The sequence below is a fragment of the Synchiropus splendidus genome, chromosome 6 (genome assembly GCF_027744825.2).
Source record: "Synchiropus splendidus isolate RoL2022-P1 chromosome 6, RoL_Sspl_1.0, whole genome shotgun sequence".
Classification (NCBI taxonomy): domain Eukaryota; kingdom Metazoa; phylum Chordata; class Actinopteri; order Syngnathiformes; family Callionymidae; genus Synchiropus; species Synchiropus splendidus.
The window spans coordinates 21,010,268-21,034,263 of record NC_071339.1 but is presented as its reverse complement, the minus strand read 5'-3'; the positions used below and the strand labels follow the sequence as shown (position 1 = coordinate 21,034,263).

Genomic DNA, 23,996 nt, shown 5'->3' with positions numbered 1-23,996 from the left:
AGCAGTTTTGAAATTTAATTCGTTTTATGGCGATACTTAAATTTACACTACACTTATACCTTCTTTAGAGTTTAAATAAAATATATAATATTTATTTTATGATTATATTATATTTATTTAATTCAGAATTTTATTGAGTTTTTCCAATTTTCTCAACAGTTTGCCTGTTTTTTCTCCAGTACATTTGATGAATATGAATTGCACCTGGTTCTGCTGCTGGTTGGACTTTTCTATGACAAATATCTTTGCGATGATCACATGGTTTCACGTCATTTCACAAGATTTTGTTTTTTTTTTTACATCTAAGTAGATTAAATGTGGTTGTTGATCACAAATGAAAACAAGAGTCATGAATCAGTTCTATTGAATGGGCCCCAGGTCCATTTGTTCGGGGAAAGGTGGGCCCCGACATCAAAAAGGTTAAGCACCTCTGATTTATGGAACTGTATGCGGCACTTTAATATAAAATCAATCAGTTTTTATGTTGACTGTGCTGACAAATTGCTGAATGACGGGAACAGCTTTGACAGTGCTCATGTCCACGGCCAGGGTTCCATTCCCTGTCCTGGATTCAATTTCCTGAATCATAGGATTTGATGTTATTTTCCTTGGAGGAGTGAGGTGCGTGTTCCTAGTTTGCTTGGTTTAAATGTATAAGACCTCCAATGACTGAGTCTGGATGCATGTTAAAAAGATCAGTACAACTTCATACTGTGAAACAGGAAGTGAATATTGTGGCACTGCTATCGCAGTTTTACTTACCTGTTCTCACAGGTGCTGTTAAACTAAATTGCTTTACTGATTTTCAAATATCTAGTGAAGATGGGAATTGTAAATTTTTCCTCCAGGTATTGATATCCACCTGTGATGTGTAGCCAAGCGCGCAGCAAATTGAATTTCCAAGCATACCATGTTATACAGGCCCTAATATTCATGCTTCAGCGGCCGTTGGCAGCAGTAGCCTGACAGCATCACAACACAAACTGACCAGCAACGGCAGATAATGGCTGACTGAGGAGGTGAGTGAAGCTTGTTTTGGCAGAGCAAAATATGTCTCATCTATCTTTTTGTCATTGCCCAGATGGAATTGTTGAATTTCTTATTGAAAAAAAAAAAAAAAATCATCGGTTCTGGTCATCTGCAGAGAAAACGAATGCTCAGCGCTGATAAGAAATAATAATACCAGGCTGGGTCTTCAGTTGATCTAATTCAAATACAAAACTGAAATAGAAAAATGTCTCGGATGACATTCCGCATACATAATATTCATTCTTTAAAACAGTAAACTCAGCTGGGAGGGACAGAAAATCACTTGAGCTTTGATGTGTCACTGTCTCATTAACAAATGTTGCTCTGAGGTGGAGGGAAAATGGTGGAAGAACACTTTGCATTCAGAACTCTGCCCACACAAGCTCTGTCCTGTGGCCTTATGGTCTGAAAAATGGCGAGCAACTATGTTCCGTGAGAGATTGTGTAGTCATCTTTCATTTATTACTTTTTTTTTTGAGACAGCAAAGACGAACACAGTCACTGATGAGCCGCCCCTCCCCTGCTCCCCTCAGGACATGCTCTCTCAGTTCAGGAAGCTGAACCTTTGGTAGGCTGCGGGTCCGGACAGAGTTTCCCCTGCCATCCTGAACCATTCTGCTACTGAGCTGGCTCCAGTGTTCGCGGACATCTTCAATGCTTTCTGGGTGTCCTGTCAAAAATTGAACAATGACGAAAAACAAAAAAGCACCTTAAAAAGGAACATTTTTCTCATGGTGCTGAAAAAGAGCTGGTGCCATCAGTGTCATAATGTGTTTTATTTTTTTGAATAAAGTGAATTGTTCTTGTTAAATTGAAAAGATAACACACACAAATACTTAATATCACCCAATTTCACCTACTTCTTATAGGTTGTCAATATTAAATAATATGAAAGACGAGTATGTAAGTGAAAAAAAAAATACTGGAAAAGGAATACAGTTATTATTTAATATAAAAAATATCTGTCATCTATATTTTCTTGGAAATATTACTTTTATCTAAAAAAACACAGAGAACTAAATGAAAAGAAGTTTCTTTTTTAAAAATGAGTAGACGACTCAATAAAAAATAAAATTGAATAGTAATAAAATAAAAACTTTAAGATCCCTTGAGGGCCACAAGTGACCCAGTGCCCAGACTTCTGGTTTCAGTTTCCTTCTGGGATTGAATTCAGCATGATTAGGATCAGCACCCAGGTGTGTGAAGATTCTCAGTTGGATTTTCCACTGCGAGGCACATCCTGGCCACTGAAGAGGTGGTATTTGGGGAACCTACCTGTTATTCCAAGCATAATCCCACTGTTACACACGACACTTCAAAAATACAATTTCAATGTATATTTACATTTTATTGATGTTTTAATAACTAAATATAACAGTATTTACCTGGGAGATGGATTATCAGGCAATATCGAGTGTTTCATAGTAACCGAAAGAAAGATAAGCCCCCGAAAACAGTCAGATCAACACGATATTCATAATAATGACAATATATCAAGAAGAAGTATATATTTCTGTTACATCACCTCTACATACTGGCGGCGGTTTTGTGCTTTGATAAGACGTTTGCAACGAGAACACAGACACAGGAAACAGGCTTACAAAACTCAGCAGTACGCACTCCTCACCAAGGAACACAATAGAAACACACTCTCACCTCGTTGTGAACTCAAGATCGGAGCAAATGAAGCTGAATGGAGGCGAAGGTGGGCGTCCTGACTCAAAAGGCTGTTGTTGGAGCGTTAAAAAAAAAAGAATTGAATCAGCCATTTACATTCACTCAGCACGCACTCCACCTGCTTAGCTGTAATACATGAATACACACTCATCACAGGCCTGTACATTAATGCACATCTCCTACCTCTCAATATCCTCGCTTTTACACATGGTGCAGAGACCATACAGTGTGTCGCTGAGACCACAGAATAGAGAGACCAAGAGCAAACTTTGAGGTCCTGAGACTGAGGTGACACCATGACCAATGAGGGGCGAGACCCAGACCAAACTGAATACAGAGCACAAAAGCTGAGTTGTCTCTTACAGCAAATTTTCTAAATATATAAAGGAATTAAAGGCTTTCTTTAGAATAAGCTAGTTTTTTGTTCTGTATTCAGTTTGGTCTCAGTCTTGGTCTAGGTCTTGCCCTCACATTGGTCTTGGTCTCGACTGCAGCACTCCTGGAATAGTTCCAATATAACAGAGTTCCTGACAATCCATGAAAGAGTTGTATCTAGATTGAAGAGAATTGAATCAAGCTAGTTGGTCTTCATAGACAGTATTTTTTATGAACTAAAATGTTTAAGTAATACGGTCACTCTTCACTTGTCAATGGGACACAGTGGATTTTATTTCTAATAATGCATTGATAGGAAGGACAGGGCCTGGTGGAATAAGGATAGCTATAGATCAGCTCCAAGTTTGAGACATGGTTCTCAGCAAGAAAGCAGAACGTTCTCTGGAGTTTGACAGGAAGTCAAGAGTCTCGCAAAATCTTAAGTGGACGACGGTTGAAGCACAAGTTCAATCATTGGGTCGGCCGCGTGCCCTCCGTCATGAGGACTCTGAACTGATGAAGAAGAGTGGCGCAAAATGGTCAAGCTCTTCATGGAGAGTCTTTTTATTCTTTGTGTCGGAACTGAAAGAACTTCACTGATGATACAAGGAGCCTACATCTGTTTTACCTAGGGTACACTAGGGTATAGTCGTCTTAAACTTAGCCACACAAAACAAATGGCTGACCTTCAACAGGATCAGAACCAAACTTAAAAGCAGTCATATTGACCTTGTGGGGACAGGCAAAACCTCAAACCCCCACAAATGGCAAAGGAGGGACCCTTTGGTGTGTTTCCAAGAACAGGTCCCCACAAGTATAGCTATACAAGCTATACAACACGCACACGTACGCACGCACACAAATGTGATGCAGATGTATTATCTTCCCTTTAATTAATATTGTCGAGGCAAACCTGGTAATTATGTTGCAATATAGATCATATATAATAAAAAAATCTAAATAAGAAATGGTATGTAAAAACGTGCACTTGACAAGTATAAGCATGCATTTTCATGATTGGACCTGAATCGTCACTCCAGAGCCTGTAGATGATGTTTCACAACACACCTTGAAACTGCGCAAAATACACTCAGTGTGACAAGAGATACATTCTTGTACAAACTAGTTTGGACCGCAACATGTATCGATGCTGCTACATGGATGGTGGAGAGAGTCAGTATTCTGAAGCCATCACGTGTGGATGCGTAATATAAAGGCTTTTCTGATGTCTAAGTTGAGATACCTGTACATAGATATTTTTTTTCAAAAGTCTTTTGAAGAAGAGGTCCATGTTGACAAGGTTCTAACATAATTTTCTTTACGGCAGTTTTCCCAAATTCCAGCATGAAATAGGAAATCTCCTGCTGAGTGAAAGTCCGCCTCCCGCCTCTGCATTTCTGTTAAAAAAAAGTTGCCTCCATGAGCCTTTGAATCAGTTCTCACAGCACGATGTCACAGAGTCTTGTTGTATGGTTTGCTTTGGTTGCGCAACACTCCCGCGAAGCTTCAGTCTGCTCAGCAAGTGAAGTCCTCAAAGTTTCCCTGCGCCGGGTGATGAGGTAGCATGTTGCCTGGATATGTAGATGGAGTACGCAGGTTCTCACAAGGAGCCTGGGTCAGGAAGAAAGAGGTGGAATTACTATTAACCAGATAAACAGAGAAGACAACTTCAAATTGATTCATAGCAACAAACTCATGGGGTATGCTTGCCGTACAATGTATACCTAAAACGAATGTGGATGAACCTTGACCTTGAGAGACGCCAACGTCAACAGAAGAGCAGTTAAAAAAAAGTTTAGTTTCGGGTGTCTACATCTTGAAGAGTCTTCAAGTTGTGGAGCAGATGTGGGCATAGTGAGGCACGGCCTCATGAGGTCAGAGCAAAACTGCAAAAGCTGTTTGACATATTTCATTGTTCATTACTAATTCAGTTGTTGTTACTCATCCAATCAGCCTTTCCTTAGTCTTAGTTTAGTGTTTAGCTCTAGTTTTAGTATTAGGTCTTAGTAAACATGGACTATTGTTTCCCTCTAAAGTATTCCCCCAAAAGCTATTTGTACTTGTATTGAAATGTTGAATTAAATAATGCTCATTGTAACAGAATTTCTCGTCCCTCAAAATCATCATTTTTGGATAACTGAGTGCACCTGAATATAAGATGCACCCACATGATTTAAGAACAAAATAGATTTTGTACACACATAAGCTGCGCCGGTCAATAAGCCGCAGATGTAGTGGTGGAGTCTATATCATAGAAAGGTCAGAGATTTCTGTGTACTGGCTTAAAAATGCATGAGGTTATGTAGGTATCGGTATCAGGACCATAAAAGTCGGATCGGTGCATCCCTAATCCAGACGCCATCGTCCTTCTGAAGTGGTGCGCGACGGGATTTCATCTCGTGGCTGCAGCATCAGCATAAGTATGCAGCTTTTGGTTTGAACAGTGGAGTATGGCGTCACGTCTGCAGCGAGCTTATATGAAATTGTGGTGGTGGAAGATCACTTAACACTGTGCTGTTTCGCAGCCCGGAAACAGTGCTACTTGAATGTCGTGGTGTTGGCGGTTGTTGACCAGCCTCGACTCGCCTGCTGTCACTGACGCACTGTGGTGATGGTCAACGTATTTCCACGAGCAAAGAGCCTTGACGTGGACATGCACAACTTTTTCTGCGGACCATGTGACCACAGGCGGCCCACTATTGCTTTATTAGCCACATTGTTGTAAGCAACATGGTTCGGAGTGTACGAGAAAAGTCACTTTTTCGAGCTTTCTTGTTTTATATTTTTTTAAGTAGCAAAATATGAGACTCATTTTCTTCTTTTGTGGTGGTCCCTCACCACAGTCACAGTACATGATGTGGCCTACAACCCCAGTTGTAGAGCGCCTGTTAGCGCTTCATCCCGCGCCACTCCCACGTTAGTTGGAATCATTACGACAGTCATTTTAGCCTTGGTATCTTTTTAATTAGAGTTTTTTTTTTTTTTTAATTAAAAATGATTTGTTCAGTTGCAGTAAAACAAACAAAAACAGCCTGTTTTTATTCAGTGTGTTCCACACTTTGGAGGAGAAACTGAGGTGGCTGAGTAACTTTTAAGGATGCTACCTTGCTAGCTTTGTTTCTGAGCTTTCCTGTGATGTTTCTGAAACCAAGCCAAATCCCTTCCCTTCTGTTTCAAGACGAAACAACCAATTACTAAGTTCTCGAGTTGAATAAGGCCACTTATTTATCTTGGAAGAGTTTCACCTTAATTCCACAAGGCTTCTTCAAACAGCGACATGAAAGAGGACAGAAGCAGCATCTTGATGAAACTGTTACATAGCAACCGGAGAAGACTTGTTGGAATTAAGGTGAAACATTTTCAAAGTTCACATTGTCTTATTTTAATCCTGGGAAACTTAGTAAAAGGACCCAGATGCATGAGAACCAACGCAAACCTTTAAGACTGTGGAAACTGTGCCTTTCCCACTGATGTTAGCATCACGTGTAGCAGTTGAGAGTGATTTTTCAACAAGGATCTTGTCATTGATATAAACCTTTAGAACCATTTGCAGAGCAGAAATGAGAGCAGATGATGGAGCATGTGCCGCTGCATTTGCCCTCCGATACACAGCTCCACTGGGACACGACATGCAATGATACCTGCATATATGCAACGTACTTCTCCAAACTGGGTGCACTGGAGCTCAAAAGGAGGCGAAAATTTCAATACACCAGAGTGCAAAATGATCAAAAATGAAATTGAGTCAGATCAGAGAAGGATCTATTCCCCCCTATGATTTACAATTTAACTGAGTGGAGTTCATTTACTGGGGGGAGTAAGTGGGCTGTCACAATTCCCCACCGCTGCTTTGATTAAATCCCAACCACTTCCCTCTCTCCCACTTCTCTCGCCCTCTATTTTCGCTGTATTTCAATGAACTCATCTCTTTTAAGTCTCTCGCCCGGCCGGGTACCTTCATCTTCCCCTGTTTTCACTTCACAATCACCATCCGTCTGGTGTAGGAGGGTTGAAGGTCTCACTTTCAAAGCAAAAAGACTTGAAGAAGGGCAGACTTGCTCCTTTGTCTTCAATAAATAGAAAGATTCGGAATTATGAGCGGGAAGTTTAAAATTACATTCATCAATAAATGGATTTAAACAAGGAAATACATCTTTAAATGCAGTTAATCCGTTCAATGCACATATGAATTTAAGTCGTTCTGTCCATCATGAATATTTTCTATGCTATCTTTACACCTCATGATTATATTTATTCAGTTTCTCTACACGTTTATTTATTTATCTCATTTTAGTAATCAGTGCTTGACAGGAAATGAATAAATAAGTCTTGGATCTTGATTTTGGACTGAGCGTCAGTCACAGCTAACAAAACATCATTACAGGTTTTTAAAATAAATAATATAGATGATGAAATGAAATAAATACTACAGCTTTCCCCACACATTTTACTGAAAAAAAAAAAATCCACTCATTCAATATGGTCACGATTCAACTCAGGCTATGCGGATGTTATTTCAAGCACATTCTATTTAAGTTTTCCCCACAATGTCTTGATGTTTAATTCACTTGTACCATTTGTACTCCCAGTCAATTCAAATTCTTTGTCGGGCTCCATCTGTGCCTGATTCATGTGCACACTTTCATTTTGAATTTCCACCTCTTCATCTTGTCACGATTCATCTTCCAGTCAATTATTAGATTCACATATACATTCATGTATCTATTGATGTCAGGGATGTGAAACTGAATCACAGTAAGGGCCAGAATCCTACCCTCAGTTCTTCTTGAGTCTGTACTTCAAGCAGCACTTCTTTAACAGAAAAATGACAAGTCTGAACGGGATTCGACATCAGTCTCTGTTTTCACTCTCGTACGGTCAGTTTAGCATCAAGCATCCCAGTGGTTAAATAAATCAATTGTTCTTCCTCTCCTTCGACTGAAAACACCACAGTCTATTTTTTTCTCCTTGAAACACAAACTTACATTTGCTCTCTCATCTTTCATCCAATTCCCTTCGATCTGCGTCAACTTTTTAAATCAAATGCAGACGTTTATCATCATAGCCTGTCATACAGTAAAGCTTCACAAGAGACAATATCAATTAAATAATTCCAGAAGCTGTTGGGATCACAAAAAGTTTGACTTTCAGAACCATTTTATCCTTGAGAGACAGTTGAAAGTGAATTAATCTGTCACAGACACAATGAATACTAATGGCAGACGTGCTTGACAAAGTGCTTCCTACAATGGAAGTTACTCACAAAAACAGCCTTGAAGAAGAAGTAAAATCAGATTCCCTCTATCTCGGCTGAGAGTGGCTGACAGCGGCAGCAGAAAACACGGAAATCCCAGATATTTCTGCCACTGTCCCTAAATACATTTTCTAAAATTGATTTTCCAGCTCAAAGCATCCTTTTCTCTCCCATGACAAACTCAAAATGTCCTTTGCAGCCCAGGTGCCTTGGTGTGTTCGGGTACGTCATCAAATGTAGGATCACCCGGTTCCTTTTTTGGTGTTTGTCTGTTTTTAACTTACATTTTGGCATTGGGCATTTATGTGTTAAGTAGTGCCAAGCCTCTTTGATCTTTTTCAAGTTGGAGGTCTGTCTGTTCCTTCATCAAATAAAGCCTGTCATAGATCAATCTCACATGATAAATTGGGCTTGTGCTATATTGTCAGAAATAAGTATATTTATTTATTTACATTTATATTGACACTGTGTATAAACTGAACCACCATGTGTCTTTCCTTTGATGTTGTCAGTTTGTAAATGGTTCTTTTTAAGGTGAGCAACTCTGATGCCACATCTCAGTTTGTTGCATTCCGTGAACTCATTGAATTGAATTTAAGGCTCTTTTTGGCCACATAAAACGACTTGTCGGGCCTCGTTTGGCCCGCGGGTCATAGGTTTGACGTCGGTAATTAAATCTTTGATCAGTGGAGTGCGACTGCAGTTGACGAGTGTCTCCGGGTTACTGACGTGGCGTTTCACATCGTCCAGGCTCAGCACAGCTCCTCTGTCGTTGTTGCCCCGGCTTTTATGTTTCTTCTTCACGCAGCGGCACATCTTGTACTTGATCACCTGAAAATCAGCACCAGACAGTCATTGATGATGTTTTCGGGATGAAAGCTCAGCAATCTTCTCCGTCACCCCCCTCCTCCCCCACCTCAAGTTTCTGAATATATATATATATATCTCCTCTATTTTCAAGGCGTTCACACAGTTCAAGCTAACAACACTTTGAAGCCTGCAACCAGGGAGCAAGTGGAAATTCAAATGTGATTGATTTTATGCTTCTATGAATAAGTTTCCTCATCGATCCCCAACATCAGCGGCTGAGATTGTTCTTTCATTCCTGCTGTCCATCACACACACACACGCACGCACGCACGCACGCACGCTCACAGCTGGGCGTATAGAATCACAATGAAAGCAGAAACTGACAAATAAAGAACTTTCTATTTAAACTATTAGAGAGTATACAGCGAGAAATGTTTTTCACTTTTATGATGTGTTCCCTTTTATATGCCAACAATATACATAATTTATCCAATTATTCATCCAATATTTTTCGCATTTATCTGTCTATCTTGAATGTACTCATGCTATTTTTCCTGATCTTTTTAGTCATTCAAATAAACTGAAGGAATGCAGTAGTTTGTTCTTCACTAACATATCACCTGCATTTTCATATTCATCTTTTACAAAAAAAGCACCCTTGAAAGAAAGATGATTCTCAGATGAAAGTGAATGGACACATCGTGACTAACCACTCAAACACATGATGAATGTAAATGTATTCAGCGTTAATGCTGCAGAGACGGGTATGACACGTCACTGGAGCAGAACATGGCAAACGGTAACTACGTGTGAAAAATTGAAATTAATGAGGACGTAATGCTCCATGTGACATAAAAGATGTCAGTTACCTCGTACAGATAGTCAAAAAGCTCCAGGATGGTGAGGATGCTGGCGCCGATAAACAGACCCATCTGGCCGCCAATGTCACCTAATGAAAGGAAACAAAAAACAAAAGTAATGAGCAGTTGCCGGGGTGAAATACAGATTCAAGAGACACCTAAACTCAATGCAACTGTAGCCCAATATGTAAACATGTCATTTGAGATGACAAACATCTGCTGTTTTTTCTTACCCAACAGCCCCGCCAGTTCGTAGGCCTTCTTTTGTTCGATGGTTTCGTAATTCAGAGCTTCAAAGAAGATATCCAGAACCAAAATGTTATCTCTGAAAACAGAGAGAGCAGGAACAGAGTTTCAACTCACACATTTCCAGCGCTCAGAACTACATTTCGGCTGATCGGTCGAGAGTGATCTGGAGCAGACAGGCGCGCTCACTCAGGAAGAAAAAAATAATGAAGTGTGCTTAACAAATAAACCAACCAAGCGTGCGTTATCTCGTCTTCAGGACAAATGAAAGTTTCTTATGTTTTGCAATCCATCAGATTTTTTTTTTCATATTTCCCATTGAGGTTCAGGACAGCAGTGTCACATGGGCTCCTATTGTACCTCTTTGTTGGTACATCTGGCTGCAGTCTACTGTAACTATGGGTGAGCACACACATGGAAAACATTGCTTCTATCTTAGATAGTTCTTGAAGTTTCAATATGAGTGTCACAGTATTGTTGAGCGCGCACAAGTAATTCTCACATGTTGACGATTGTACTGACTGCGCGATGTTGAAGCAGGACCTCGCCATTCAAGTTTCAAGTTGCTTGGCCATTTCAGGTGAATTAAATGTTTCCACTCCATGACAATTCCTGATGTTATATATAAAAGGGGCTGGAATGAAAACGGGGCAAGGCGACGATTGATGTTCTCATGGTTATTTATTTTGTACTTTTCTTGATGCTAGTTGGTAAATGGTACCTTGTGTGACTCATGGTGGCAACTTTTCAGCACATAAAAACATATGGTACTATATATACCCTATGGACCCGTGCACGGAACCCCGACCTCAACCTTCTTTTTTTAACTACGGTTCAGGCACATAGGGAATGTTGTGGAAGGGGAAAACATCTGATTCAATTGAATGATGAACGTCAAAACGTTACGCCTTAGATAGAGAGAATAAGGCCTGACTGACAGAGGTGCGCCACAGACTGGGGGTGATAACAGCCTGCAGTGCCAAATAGGAGCCACAGATGGAGCTAAGTGGTCCATATGAATAGGTGAGATGCACAATTCAGTGGAGTGAAAACATCTGCACCGGCTGACTGAAGCATGGGCAAAAGGCAAGCGGCGCTGTGCCAGGATAGCCTCTAGGGCAGGGCTTTGTTAACACATGATCGGCCAAGCAATCGACTGTCCTTGGGTTTCCTTTCACATTTAAGATGGGTGCGGAGGATTTTCTTATTTTTGACCTCAGGATCACAAGAGTGCTCTTTATGGATGGAGTGAAATATGAATTGGCATTTGAAAACAAATGAGCAGCACTGGAATTGAAGTAATCTGGGGTGAGGGAAGGAGCATGCTGTGCCAGAGAAGGTAGAATTGAGACCTTCATTAACTTTGGTAGTGCTCAAACAAGATAAACACAAGCGTTTCCAGCTCGTGGACCCTCCCTTCCAGATGGGCTGTCATCAGGGGGGCACTAAGAGTAAACCCTTTCTGACAAGAAACCAAGAAAAAGTGGCTCAGGCATCTAGAAAGGATGCCTCCTGGATTCTCTGGACTGACATTTTCCTGACACGCCCGAGCACCGGGTCAGACAGAGGACAGACTCCAGTAACTGTCCTGGTATACCCTCTGCAACCCGCAGAACAGCTGGGCCTCTTCCTACTCTGACTGGTGGCCCCATGACCCGACCTCAGGCTGGCCAAAAATATGTTATGAAAAAAATCTTTCTTAAATTGCCCTTGTATGACAGTGTCATTATCATGATTTCACACTGACATTTCTTCCACAACAAGCAAACCTTTTTATTTTAGCGCCCTAAAAATCCAACAGAGTGAACAGATTTTTTTTTTATTATTTGTGAAATACTGTTGAGTAAACAGAAGCAAGTGAAAACGGCTGTTCCTCTCGGTAAATAACAAAACAGATGTCTTGAATTATTTCCCATGAGTAATAAAAAGCCCTCAGGTGGAGTTGGTAATTTCAGAACACAAAAGAAATGATGACAGTTATTTAGATTCCACTGTGTTCAAGAGCAAAACTTAAAGTACCATGAGTTTAGTAGCTGGGGGCTAAACACTTTTATTCTCCTTCTTTATTATCTTTTTTTTGTAGGTCAAACCTGTGCAAGATTAAATTTTCGGTTTCGGTTGATCCATCTTTTATTTCTTCCTCTGGGGCAAGACAGTGAGGTGACTTTTAATTTCATAGCAAAACATGACACCATTAAAGCCAAAAACACGAGCTTAAACTATTCACCATTTGTATACCACATTTCCATCTGCTAGACAGATGCCTACGTTAGAACTGTTGGAAGTTTCCATCCAGCAGTTCTGACATCCACTCATCAGTTCAGTCTAATAAGAGCTGCCTGCCAGCCAAGCAGTTAGATGACAGTTTGTCTCTGTCATTATCCAAAAGACATAAAGTCCAAATCCTGTCAACTGCAGTTTCACACCACTGATCTCCCAACCGCTCAATCACGCCGACCATAATAAAATCATTTAGCAATATCGCGGAATGAATCTATCTAGAGTGGCATAAAGAAATGTAAGGGAGACTGTTTGAAGCCATCTATTCACGTACGGTGCAATGATCTCATCCTCTGCAGCTCCACTGGGAATTATAGGTAAAAGTCTTCCAGAACCTTTCGCAAATTCCCCCTTGGCTCTTATGATGTTTTCCATCAATTTGGCACTGAATCACTCCATTCTTGTGCAATTTAATCAAATTCAAGACCAGAAGGTCCATTTCACATTTCCCTAATCCAGGATAATACTGAGTTCAACACTGTTAGAGCAGCGGTTTAAAGAGGAATATCTGTTCATTTAAGCTTGGAACAGTCACTGCAGTATGAGCAGGCGTGATATACTCACTGCTACAATTGACAAACCTTCATCTGTCAAATGAATGTGGCTTTTGGAAATCTTTATTTTAAGAGGAAGAGCGTTGAAATTCAAAACAGTGTTCTACCTCATACTGATGGTTATTCAAGTTTTTTTGTTTTTACATTTTTCTTTTCCAGTGAATGCTGTGTTAAAAGAAGACAATGCTCACATAGTTTAGCCACAATTCCTATAGTGAATAAATGGATAACAGGAAGTGCCTGACTAAAGCGAGTCCATTATTTACTCAAGGGTTGAATACATTCATTTTTAACCCCCGGAAATTGTTTGTCAAACTCCTGATCTGATGCTGACCTAAAAAAACTCCCTTGACTCAACGCTATGTCGGAAGATCACTGGATGAAACTGTAGGGGTGTCTGAGTCACATTCCTGCACGCAATAACCAGCAGTGGGGATAAAGAGAGCAGGAGGCATTGGAGAGCCATACTGGGTGGAGGATGGAGAAGGACCAGGGTGAGCTGAGGATGACCTGAAAATGTGTCTTAAGTTAAGCATGTGCATCACGGTTTAATGTAATGGCGGAATAACACGGTGGACTTGTGAGTGTTTGCAACTTCATTTTACTTCAACACTCCTCTACGTTGTGTTATAACACTGCTTAAACGTATAATGCTGCCTCCACCAGTGAAGCCTGGGGATCATCTGCGTTGCACTCAATTGTAAGCAAGATGTTGGTCATAACCAGAAGAAAAATAACTACTCATAACCTAAAGTTAGGCCCTTGCAAGCCAAGCCCTGATGTGTTCACAGGAAACACCAGATAATTGCTACTACGGCCGCACTGGGATTGTTCTCAACACAGAGCTTGTAATGCCACCTTCCCTGAACACCTCACAACCTCTTCATATGAACCTGGTTGTATACCTTTCCAAATCCACAAAGAACATGTAAGATTGGATTGACATACTCCCAGGATCCGTCCAGGAGAGCCGACATGGTGAAGTTTGTTTCTTTGCCAGGCAGAAATTTAGCAACATAGTGTGTAAAAATGCTGAAAAATGTGAAACATTTGCTCTTGGGAATGATGCACAAAAACGTTTTCCATTTTGATTAAGGACACATTTTGGCTGCTGTAATACAAAAAAATGTGACTCACGAAATGTACTGCTCCGTCTTGTTGAATTTCTTGGCGAGGTACTTGGCCGAAGCTTTGCTCGGGATCTTGACGAAGGACATCTCTTTCCCATAGCGAGTCAGATTACACGGGGTCTCACAGACGCAATAATCATTGTCCCTCTCCACCAGGAAGTCTAGAGAGTCGGCACGGGGGGTTAGAAAACAAAGTTAGAAAAGTCGTGAGGACGCGGAGCTTCATCGTCGCATCAGGGATGAAGACACCAGCAGAGTGAAAGGCATCAAAGATAAAGTGTGAAAAGAAGCTGGAGGCTGCGATGTAGAGTCACACAAAGTTACACAAAAGATTTAAGCGTGAGAGACAGCAACAGCCCTGAGGCGGCACGTGAGAGGAAGATGTCGTGAAAGAGCCAGAGATTGCAAGTCAATAAGGATGCAAACAAGTGACATGGAAGCCCGATAGGGGTCAGCTGATGCACAAACAGCCTGCGGCGAACGAAAGAGTGTGAGGTCACAGGTTTGTAGCTGGATCACCATCAGACTGGGTAACACTATTGTCTGTTATCAGCTCTGATCACTGGCTCAGTTGAGAGCGGCATGTACAAATGGTTTGGGTTATCTCTCTTACCCAGGGCTGGATCTGCACACTCCTTGTATTGCTCAGGGGTGCAGTATGGGGCGTCGCCTGAGGACAAGCAGACAGACAACAATGTTAGAGTTAGGGGGGTCCATGATTATTAGCACCTTTCTCTCATTGTTTGTGTCCAAATTTTCCATTTTCATATTTGTGCTCAACTCCGAGGCTGAAATGATGGGATTCCTTATCTGTGAGACAAAAGGATTTTTCTATCTTATCTCACATTGCCCCGAGGAAAACACTTTTCACTCCAATTTTTCATCAACATGAACAACAAACATATTCCATTTGATTTCATTTTACTGGAGATGGAGCAAGAGCCTCTATAGTCAGTGTGGTCATGTTGATGTTGACGTGACTGTCATTTTAACCCTCTAAACCTTGTGAGGACAGGCCAAAATGTCCTCACAAAAGAAATCACAATTGACATTACAATCAGTAAGTAATATAAAAAGGCCCCGTTTATTTATTGGACACCAATGGCCAAACAAAGCACCTCTGTGGTTCACCACCAACTCTGGCTTGTGGTGATCTAGTTTTCAGTGCAGTACTGAATTGAATATATGCTAGATACATACTCTTGCGGGACACAAATATGACATGTTGGTCCAAAAGGCGGCTGGACATCTTTGACTTTATTACTTCAAAATCCTCCTCTGGCAGTATTGATGTATCGCCTCAGGTTAGGGTTGAGCAACGTTTGGACACTCAAGGATTAGGGTTCCGGGATCAAGTCTGTAATATTCTTAGAATATGTTTCAGTGTTTACTTTTTATTTAGTATAGCGCCATCTGTAGTATGTTTATCATATCCATTGTTAATCACAGATGATGTGACTCATGTGCTTCTGACTAGAAAAGAGGATTCTGGGAAACAGAGAGGCCACAGAAATTGATGAACCTGTTGCACTGTCAATAAATTATAACTACTTTTAATAGTGGGTCGTCCAGATCCTTGGTTACAAGAAACCCTAAGAACAAGAGAATCTCAACTCGCTCCTGTCCAGCAACCAAATGAAATGATAAAGGTTTGGCTTTTATGTAAATCAAAAGTCAATTTTGTAATTTAGTTATTCATGCGTGGGAATCCAAAATGAAACAATAGAAACACACAAATCAACAGTTTGGCTAGTCAGAACTTCCCTCAGGTCAACAGCATTAAAAATATTTGGATGTGTAATCCTCTCACCATCAAACATCTTCTTGGCATCTTTTCCAAAATGTTTTTTTCCTCTCTAATTGGGGTGAGTAAACATTCTAAAATTCATTAGATTTGCCTCACAGAGACTCAACAAACAGAATCGACATCAGACACAAACAGAATTAAACCAGCAGAATAGCAAAAAAGAGCAGCAACGAACGTATTTTAAAATAAAGAACACAAAACTTCTTGTCACAAGGTAGAAAAGAACTCAGAGAGTGCAAACTACCACTAAGCAGCTTCCATCTACCCCAACACTATCTCCGAATGAAAAAACAAATCCTGAATTCAGCAAACAATTAGTCGGCACAGTGGACTCTAATAGTCGATTAGTCGCCAACTGCTCAGGCTCTGGGACCATCGGGACAACAAACTATTCAGCACACAGTTTGACTGCATTTGATTGAATTACTGTAAAATATTCGGTTTGAAAACAACGCTTAACACTGTATAGTTGCTAAGATCGTTGCGACTTGTCGACTGTCAGTCTGGTTGTAATTGAATTTAACTAGTGTTTTCAACACTGGATGCCACTCGGTCTTCTCTATGACGACCAGTGTGTTACTTGGTATATAGAGCACCTTAAAAGTCAACTTCAGTTCAGTCAACTCAAGCACAATTTAGAAAACTTTTTTCCATAGACAGAAAACATAAAACTCAAGTCCAGCTGAAAGAGAACACGCTGACTTTGTGAAATGTGTTACTTCCTGTTTCTTAAACTTTGAACTTGATTTGAGCAAAGCTGTTGCCATAAATGTTTCATGTTTCAAAAACGTTTCGAAGCTTTGTTTTCCTCTAGATTTCCAAAAATATAGCTTTTTCCCGAAATAGAGGTTTTAAAATTTTCTTTTCTAAGCAAAACCCACTGTTTTACAAGAAGTGATATTGTGAAGTCTCCTGAAATAGTCTGATGCTGTCAGCTCTGTCTCTCGCTCACTGAGTGACGACTCCTCATCTGCCGTCTCTACCTGGCTGATATTAGTTGTCAGGTGGATTCAGAAACAGAAACAGGAGGACGTCTCCTTTGAAGATGGTGAGTTGGTGTTCTTCCTCAGCTGAAAAACAGGTTGTGACTCCAACTCAAAACAAAAACATCCTCTGATAAACATTTCGTGTGTCTTGTTTTTGTTGTGTAGTGGCTTGTTGGTATTTCAGATCTCGTATTTGCCATGACAAGAAACATGAAGTTGCAGTTTTCTCAAGATCATTTGTATGTTGTGAAACGAAAATATATTGATTTGGGACAAAATAATGAAGAAGAAATGAAACAACAAATAAAAGAAACAACCACTCACAGTTCAAACACAAGGACCTGACTTTTTACTACCGAAACAATATCTGTATTTAGCTGTATTTCTCCTAAGGTAAATTTAAAACTTAAAATCTTCATTTGTCCTGTTGACGATCTTCCACAACAAGACAAGGGATGTGCGGACAGTTACCACGATCTTTGTTGCCAGCCGTCGATATTCCCAACAATTAGTAGCCCTAAACCAAATACTGGGGTTAAACACTTGAAGCAGGGACAATGGCGACAATATTGCTTTGGCATTAAACTAAATCAATCAATTAAACGTGTCTAACCACTAATCCAAGGAGACCTTTCCCCTCCATGCTGTTACGGAGAGGACACATCTGGCAAATGATCTGCTCCCTGCTTGCCACCAGCAGAACACCAAACAGCAAATGCTCCATCTGCTCATTGCTAGGCTGCATCCATGTGTGTCAGATCTTCTGGCAAAAATATTAAGTGAAATAAAGAAGACAAAAAAAAAAAGAGGAGAGTTCATCCGTTACAACCCACACGTGGACTTCATGACTAAGCTCATGCTCTCACCCACTCTGCAGGCCTCCATCTGGTGGCCAGTCAGCCCAGCACTTCATTACTGTGGGCAGTAAATGAAAAGATGAACAGGAAATTATTTTCCAGGAGATAAGCGCGACAAACAAGGCGAGACGGGGAACACGAGGTGGATGCCACCTGTAGGCTTGCGTTAAATCCACAGCGATTTCAGATTAGCACGAGTATGGATCGGCTGCTTATCTCAGCTCCAATATTGGTGACAACAGTGACCTCAAGTAAGAGCACTTTGATTCTCTTCAGAGAGACACACACAGCGTTATTACAGGACAAACACAAACTGAGTACAGCAAAGTCGGGTAATCGGGTAATTTAACCAGCCAAATGAATTAGCTGCAATGTTAACAACTGTGCTAGCACCCCCGAGCCATGCTACTATTATCTCGATCAGTTTGTGTGCTACTACTCATTGTGTATATTACCACATGAAGACACTGCTCGCAGTACTTCCTCATAAACAAACCCTTGGACTGCGGAGACCCAGTTTCTATGACAGTTTGCAATTACACTCTTATTACCAGTTGTGGCGCACAACAAATATTTTTTATTCCTATTGGGCAACTACAGTGGTGGAAAGATGTTTTCAGTTTCACACAATCTCAAATATGACCATGAAACACCTTTTGTATTTCAGAAGGTGTGGCTGCATTATACAGACAAACACACACAAATACAAACAATACATTTTTGTACATTGTTTCCAAGAAAAACTGCCAAACTTCAATATGTCAGTTTTTCATATTGTCGGTGTCAAAGTCAACAAATAAAAGATAATGTGATCAAAACTGAAAATAAATAAATAAAAAAACAGAACCATGACATCATCAGATTAAACTTTAGTAGTCGTGCCATTACCACCGCAGGATGCATGGGGTTTTTCCACTGCCGTATATTTAGAAACACCTAACTCATGTTTAAACCTCGTGGAACAGAAAATCACAGGCGCAGAGTGATAATGATAGTGGACATGCCAGAAATGAGCCTGTAAAATTAATAAACTGTAGTGTCAGAACCCCAAAATGGCAGGCCATTTCCTGGATAAGTGAAACCTGCTTGTGTTTATTATAAGGTTCTAACATTATATTTGTTTTCTTTGATGTATATTATATGAAATAAAGGTAATTTTTGAAATTTATTGGGTCACAGCATGTCATTGAAGGGTGGTGGACCTTAAAGCCAGACCGGTTAAGAACTACTACTCTAAAATATGCCAAAAGCAATAAGACAAAAATAAATACATTTTTAAAAAATGATGATACAATATGGAAACAGAGCACTGGTGTCTAAGTCAAGGCCCTGGGGCCAAATATGGCCCAAGTACATTGATTCAGGGCTGAAGGAGAACCAAATCATTGACTTCTACCTGGCATGTGGACCATCCTGCAGTTGCAGTTCTCCACCAGATATCTTGTTTCACAGTCGATCCGACACGCTGTGATGCTGTAGGAGCTGAAGAAGTCTGAATCCATCGCTGTGGCCTTGCAGTCTCCCCACGGTGGAGGCAGATACGTCAGCTGAGGGGGATGAAAAACACTTGAGGATCATGGAGACCACCTCTAACGAAAAAAAAAACATTTAATCTCCAGTCAATAAGGCAACCGCTGAACTTGTTACACCGCTATTAGACTCTCAGCAGAGGAGTGGTGGCCTGGAACAGCGAGGGAGGGGGCGCTTGAATGGAGGTGGATGGGGTGGGAGTTTTATCTCCTCCACTTCTATTCTTGTGCTCCCTCTGAGCATTCACTTCACTGCCCACTTGCACAGAGCAGGAGATGAAGAGAATCAGCTGTTGAGAATGGGTTACTGGAACGCTCCAAACAACTTCATCACAGGAGTCTCGTTTCCTCGGTAACACATCGGTGTATTGAGAGATTCAAACTCGTACTAGTGCAACTGCATGCCTCAATAGAAGAACCCACAGAAAACTCTGCTCTAAGTCCCATTTGGGGAATGTACCAAAGACCTTGGGCCTGGAAGAAAAAAACACTTAAGCCTATTATCTATCTATATATATATATATATATCGGTACAAATGAGTGCTTCTGGGTTTGACTTTCAAGGTCCAGTTGAGGAGTTCAAATGAGGTGCCTGACGTGGAAGCCAGGGCTCCTTCGTGCTACAAGTTTCCAAGGATCTTAAGAGCAAAACTTTTTTTCCCCAGGATGTTTTCAGGCCAAATGTCTGTCAGAGCCCGTAAATAACCTCCTCCCCGCTGTCCTTTATCTCTGATGAGGATCATAAATGATGGCTTGCTGGCTGGGGACCAAAGTTTCCCTCTTGTTTTCTGAAAACTCATTCAGCCTTCACCTTATGCTTACGACATCTGAAAACGAAATGTCTGTGGAGACCCATTGTTTTCCGTGACCTTTGAATGGTCGACCTTGTAAAGGCTTCATCAACAACAACAACACCAGCTGCTAATCTGCCTCAAACTGCTTTTATAAGGCGTCCACTGTGTTCTGGTTTTCAGTTCTTTTCACATTTCGACTGGGTTTTCAATGTGCGTGAGATGGTGGATTGGATGTCGATCGTGTCTGCAGGTTTACTGTCCCCCCTGATTTCTCCACCTGCTGCTGCATTTTCATTAGCATCAACAATCCCTCTCTCTCCTGCTGCTTATACATTTTTCACTATTCATGCATGTCTATGCAGGTGCCTTATTTTAATATTTCTTCAGCTGAACTGTTCGTTCCTGCAGAGGAGGACATTACCTCTGGTAACCCACTGAGTGACAAATGTTGCTATTTTCATCTTCTGATTCACTGGGGAAACGCAGTGATCTCATGGGTCCTGCTATTTTTATCAACATTGATCCAGTCATGGTGCTTCCCACCATTCTCTACACCCTTGACCTTCAATGGGCGGCACATGGGCCCCTGAACTGTTATTCCTTAACCCCTTTTTTTACCGATCCTGTGCTGCTGACATGATTTGACACAAGCATTGAAGATTGATATAACTCTCTGTATCTGATGTGGATAAGTCGCTCACCACCTGAGAGGAGAGAACCAGGGCTTTCATAATGGCCACTATGGTAGTCCCCAAAGCTCCTGGAGCGTCCAAACACTGGGCAAATTTACCAGAGTGGCCCCAGTTTTTGTGAATTTTGGAGTACAATGGCTATTAGATGGTCAGTGCAACTAAATAAAGAGTCCCTGAGAAGCTACCAAGCGCATTCATATTGACAGAAAAACATTGCTAAATGCAGACGGTTTCAGCAATGAGGAGCGTGACAAACTGAGAGTAGTGTTGCTTAATATGTTTGATGTTGAGTGAATGAGATTATATTTCAGAAGGCTAGTTTGGGTGTGCTGCTTCACATTTCTAGCCTGAGTCTCACTCAAACCCATGCTGTGACTGTCACTGACAGTGAGAGAGACCACCAAGCTGCTCACTCTTACCCGGACTAGTTAAAAACGCCTGGACAACACTCTTATCTACTGGCTGAAAAACGAAATAAAACAGGTGCAGAAGTAAAAGTTCTTGTTTTTGTAGCTGTGTAGAACAGTTCAGAGTTTCAATTCATCACCTCATTTTGCTTATTCACGTCATTATAGAGTTATTACCACATTATTAAGCGGAAAATGCTGGTTGCAATTTGTTCAACAGTCATCTAATAGACAAAAACTCTTTCTGCTAATCTGCTATTCAAGGAGAATGCAGTCATTCTCCCTCCGACCGCACCAGTGTGCATCATAAGCCAGGAGACTGTTGCTCTGATGAAGATTCATAATTTAAAATGGCTTCCTGCTTTCTATTTTCGTTTGTTTTGAGTGTCGCGGTATAGCATGTTGCCAAAACGATCAAAGAATCTGCAAATAACAATTCTTTGAGTGTCTCATTTCCTTAATTCCAGCTTGCTTGTCCAGTTCTGACTGTGTGGTCAATCGCAGCCAGGTTCCCCAGCGTCCTGCGACGCTTGGTACTCTCAGACATTTCCTTCTTTCTTTAGCTCAGCAAAGTGAAAAGAGCTCCCCGCAAACCTTGTTGTGATGGTACAAGCACCTGACGCTAAATCATTTCATCAGGTGTTTGCTTCTCTCTTCAGATTCTGAACAAATTTAAATGCAAATTGTTTAACGGAGGAGACGGAATTCACAAAAAAAGCACTAATTTAGTTGAAATATAGCAGCGTCCTCATTTAATTCAGCATCACCACTAAATATGTCATGATGATTTCTTTTATAGCACTTTACCTGATGGGTTTTCACTCTCATTTCTGGACTACATACAGTATTTGTTTGTGTGTAACTACTGTTCTGCGCATTGCTTTGAGTTACAATCAACCACATCCAGTATTCTCCACAGGCAGTTGCCTCCAGCTCCTCACAACAAATTGTAAAAAATGCAGGTCCCTAAATCACAGCGGTGGCCCTTCATTTATTGCTGCGTGAGCACTCAGTGATGCGCTGGTGAGATGAAAACACACAGAGGCTGTTTTATGGCCCCACCCGCCCTCATTTAATGCATGGAGTATTGCCCCCATTCCAGCGCGACGTAAATCATTAGCGCCATAATTTATGATTATTATGCGAATGAAAATCCCTCGATGTGAGTTCAGGTCACAAAATGTAAAGTGCATCGTCACGTTAACTAAATGTGAGCCATAAAGGCGCAGCGTTTCAATGATTGATTGTGGATTTAACGCCTGGCTTTTGCAAATGAAGTCGAAAGACTAAAACTCTGGGAAGTGAGCCCCTGGCCATGTGGTGTTTGGGTTGAGACGTCAGTCCCAAGACGTACCCGTTGCTCTTGACAGGAGACAAAGGTCTGGAACCCCGGTGCCACTCCAAAGCCCAGCTGGTCTATGAACGGCGGCTCATCCTGGGTGTGGATTTGAACTTTGATCCCGGCTTCAAACGACGTCTCGTCTGTTGGCAAGAGCGGATACAGCCGGTGAGGATGAGGGCGATGACTTGTATGCACGTGTAATGAGATCCCACAGAAGCGAAAACAGAGGACGTCGGAGAAGAAATAACACAAGTAATGTTCGATGGAGGAACTAGCAGATTAATCCCTGCTGTCTCTCAAGAACGCGATTGTTGAAACATCCTACATACTTTTAACATGTCTATAAAAACACGGCACACAATCTGATAAACAAAAACAGTTCACTTGCTGTGTTGTACTGGCCTCTTGGCCAGCAGTGACATTTGTTTTAGCTGTAGTCTGGAGTTATACCTCTTGGTAGCAACAATGTCACGGCATTACAATGCATTTTGTCACTGTGGTCACATCATTTCATTTTTCATTTTTTTTAAGTAAAAGTAAAACGTCAAAATAAGGCACACGGGCAGCAACGGTGGAAGCCATACAAATGAATGACATGCCCCTTTTGACCTTCTTAAATCCAGGTAAACCAGAAAAGTCAAATTAATTATTCTTTTTTTTTTATGGATCAGATTTCCGTAACTTGTCGTACTGTGTTGTGGTGTTCCTCATAGTGACCTTTTTTTAAATCAGCAAACTGTACTCTTACATCGAGTGGTGCTGTCATTTCATGTCAAGTATTAGAGGATCTATATTCATTTATTTTACTCTAGAGACATGCAAGTCACTTCCTGGGTCAAAAATGGAGCTGTTGGATATAAGCTCTGTTTTCGTGTCTTTAGGTAGTTTCATTACACCTTTATTTTCTCAAATGTACATTGTGTATGTGCAACTGTGTTTCCTCCATTCACCACTTTATTTAATTTGCTGTGGCAATGTAATTCCTGCAGAGAAAAATCGATTTATCTAATCTCTTATCTTAATGAAGCTGGCTGCTGTTAACCATGAGTTTACATTGGAGACACAGAGGTTAAAGAGATTTTTATTTCGACTCTGTGTAGATTTAATTACTTTTTGAATAACAATATCTGTACCTAACTTGATTATGAGCAAGTCAGATTATTGCACTCTGAAATGAATTCATTGCGGCAGGCACAAGTAAAATAAGAAACGGAAGCAAAATGCAAATTAGAATATTGAATTCCTCCAATACTGCATCAAATAGGGGCGGCGAGTAGTGACCAAGGGAGTAAAATGTTTATGTAATGATTTTATTTTGTGATTTTTTTTGTTACACAATTGATAATTATTGGGAAAACTAAGGAATG

The 23,996-nt window shown here is 40.9% G+C and overlaps 1 protein-coding gene across 5 annotated transcripts in view; it reads right to left on the bottom strand.

Annotated features, from left to right (window-relative positions):
- Positions 1–2,406: 2,406 nt before the first annotated feature.
- The window catches only part of asic1b (acid-sensing (proton-gated) ion channel 1b), a 198,388-nt gene continuing 176,798 nt past the window's right edge, over positions 2,407–23,996 (bottom strand). For all 5 annotated transcript variants that reach the window (XM_053867455.1, XM_053867453.1, XM_053867456.1 and 2 more), the window contains 8 exons: positions 22,642–22,769; positions 19,262–19,412; positions 14,829–14,885; positions 14,223–14,376; positions 10,239–10,330; positions 10,015–10,094; positions 9,065–9,166; positions 2,407–4,692 (listed from right to left, as the gene is read on the bottom strand). In XM_053867455.1, the coding sequence (XP_053723430.1) occupies positions 4,597–4,692; positions 9,065–9,166; positions 10,015–10,094; positions 10,239–10,330; positions 14,223–14,376; positions 14,829–14,885; positions 19,262–19,412; positions 22,642–22,769 (860 nt within the window). In that variant the 3' untranslated portion in view covers positions 2,407–4,596. The remainder of the gene's footprint in view (positions 4,693–9,064; positions 9,167–10,014; positions 10,095–10,238; positions 10,331–14,222; positions 14,377–14,828; positions 14,886–19,261; positions 19,413–22,641; positions 22,770–23,996) is intronic.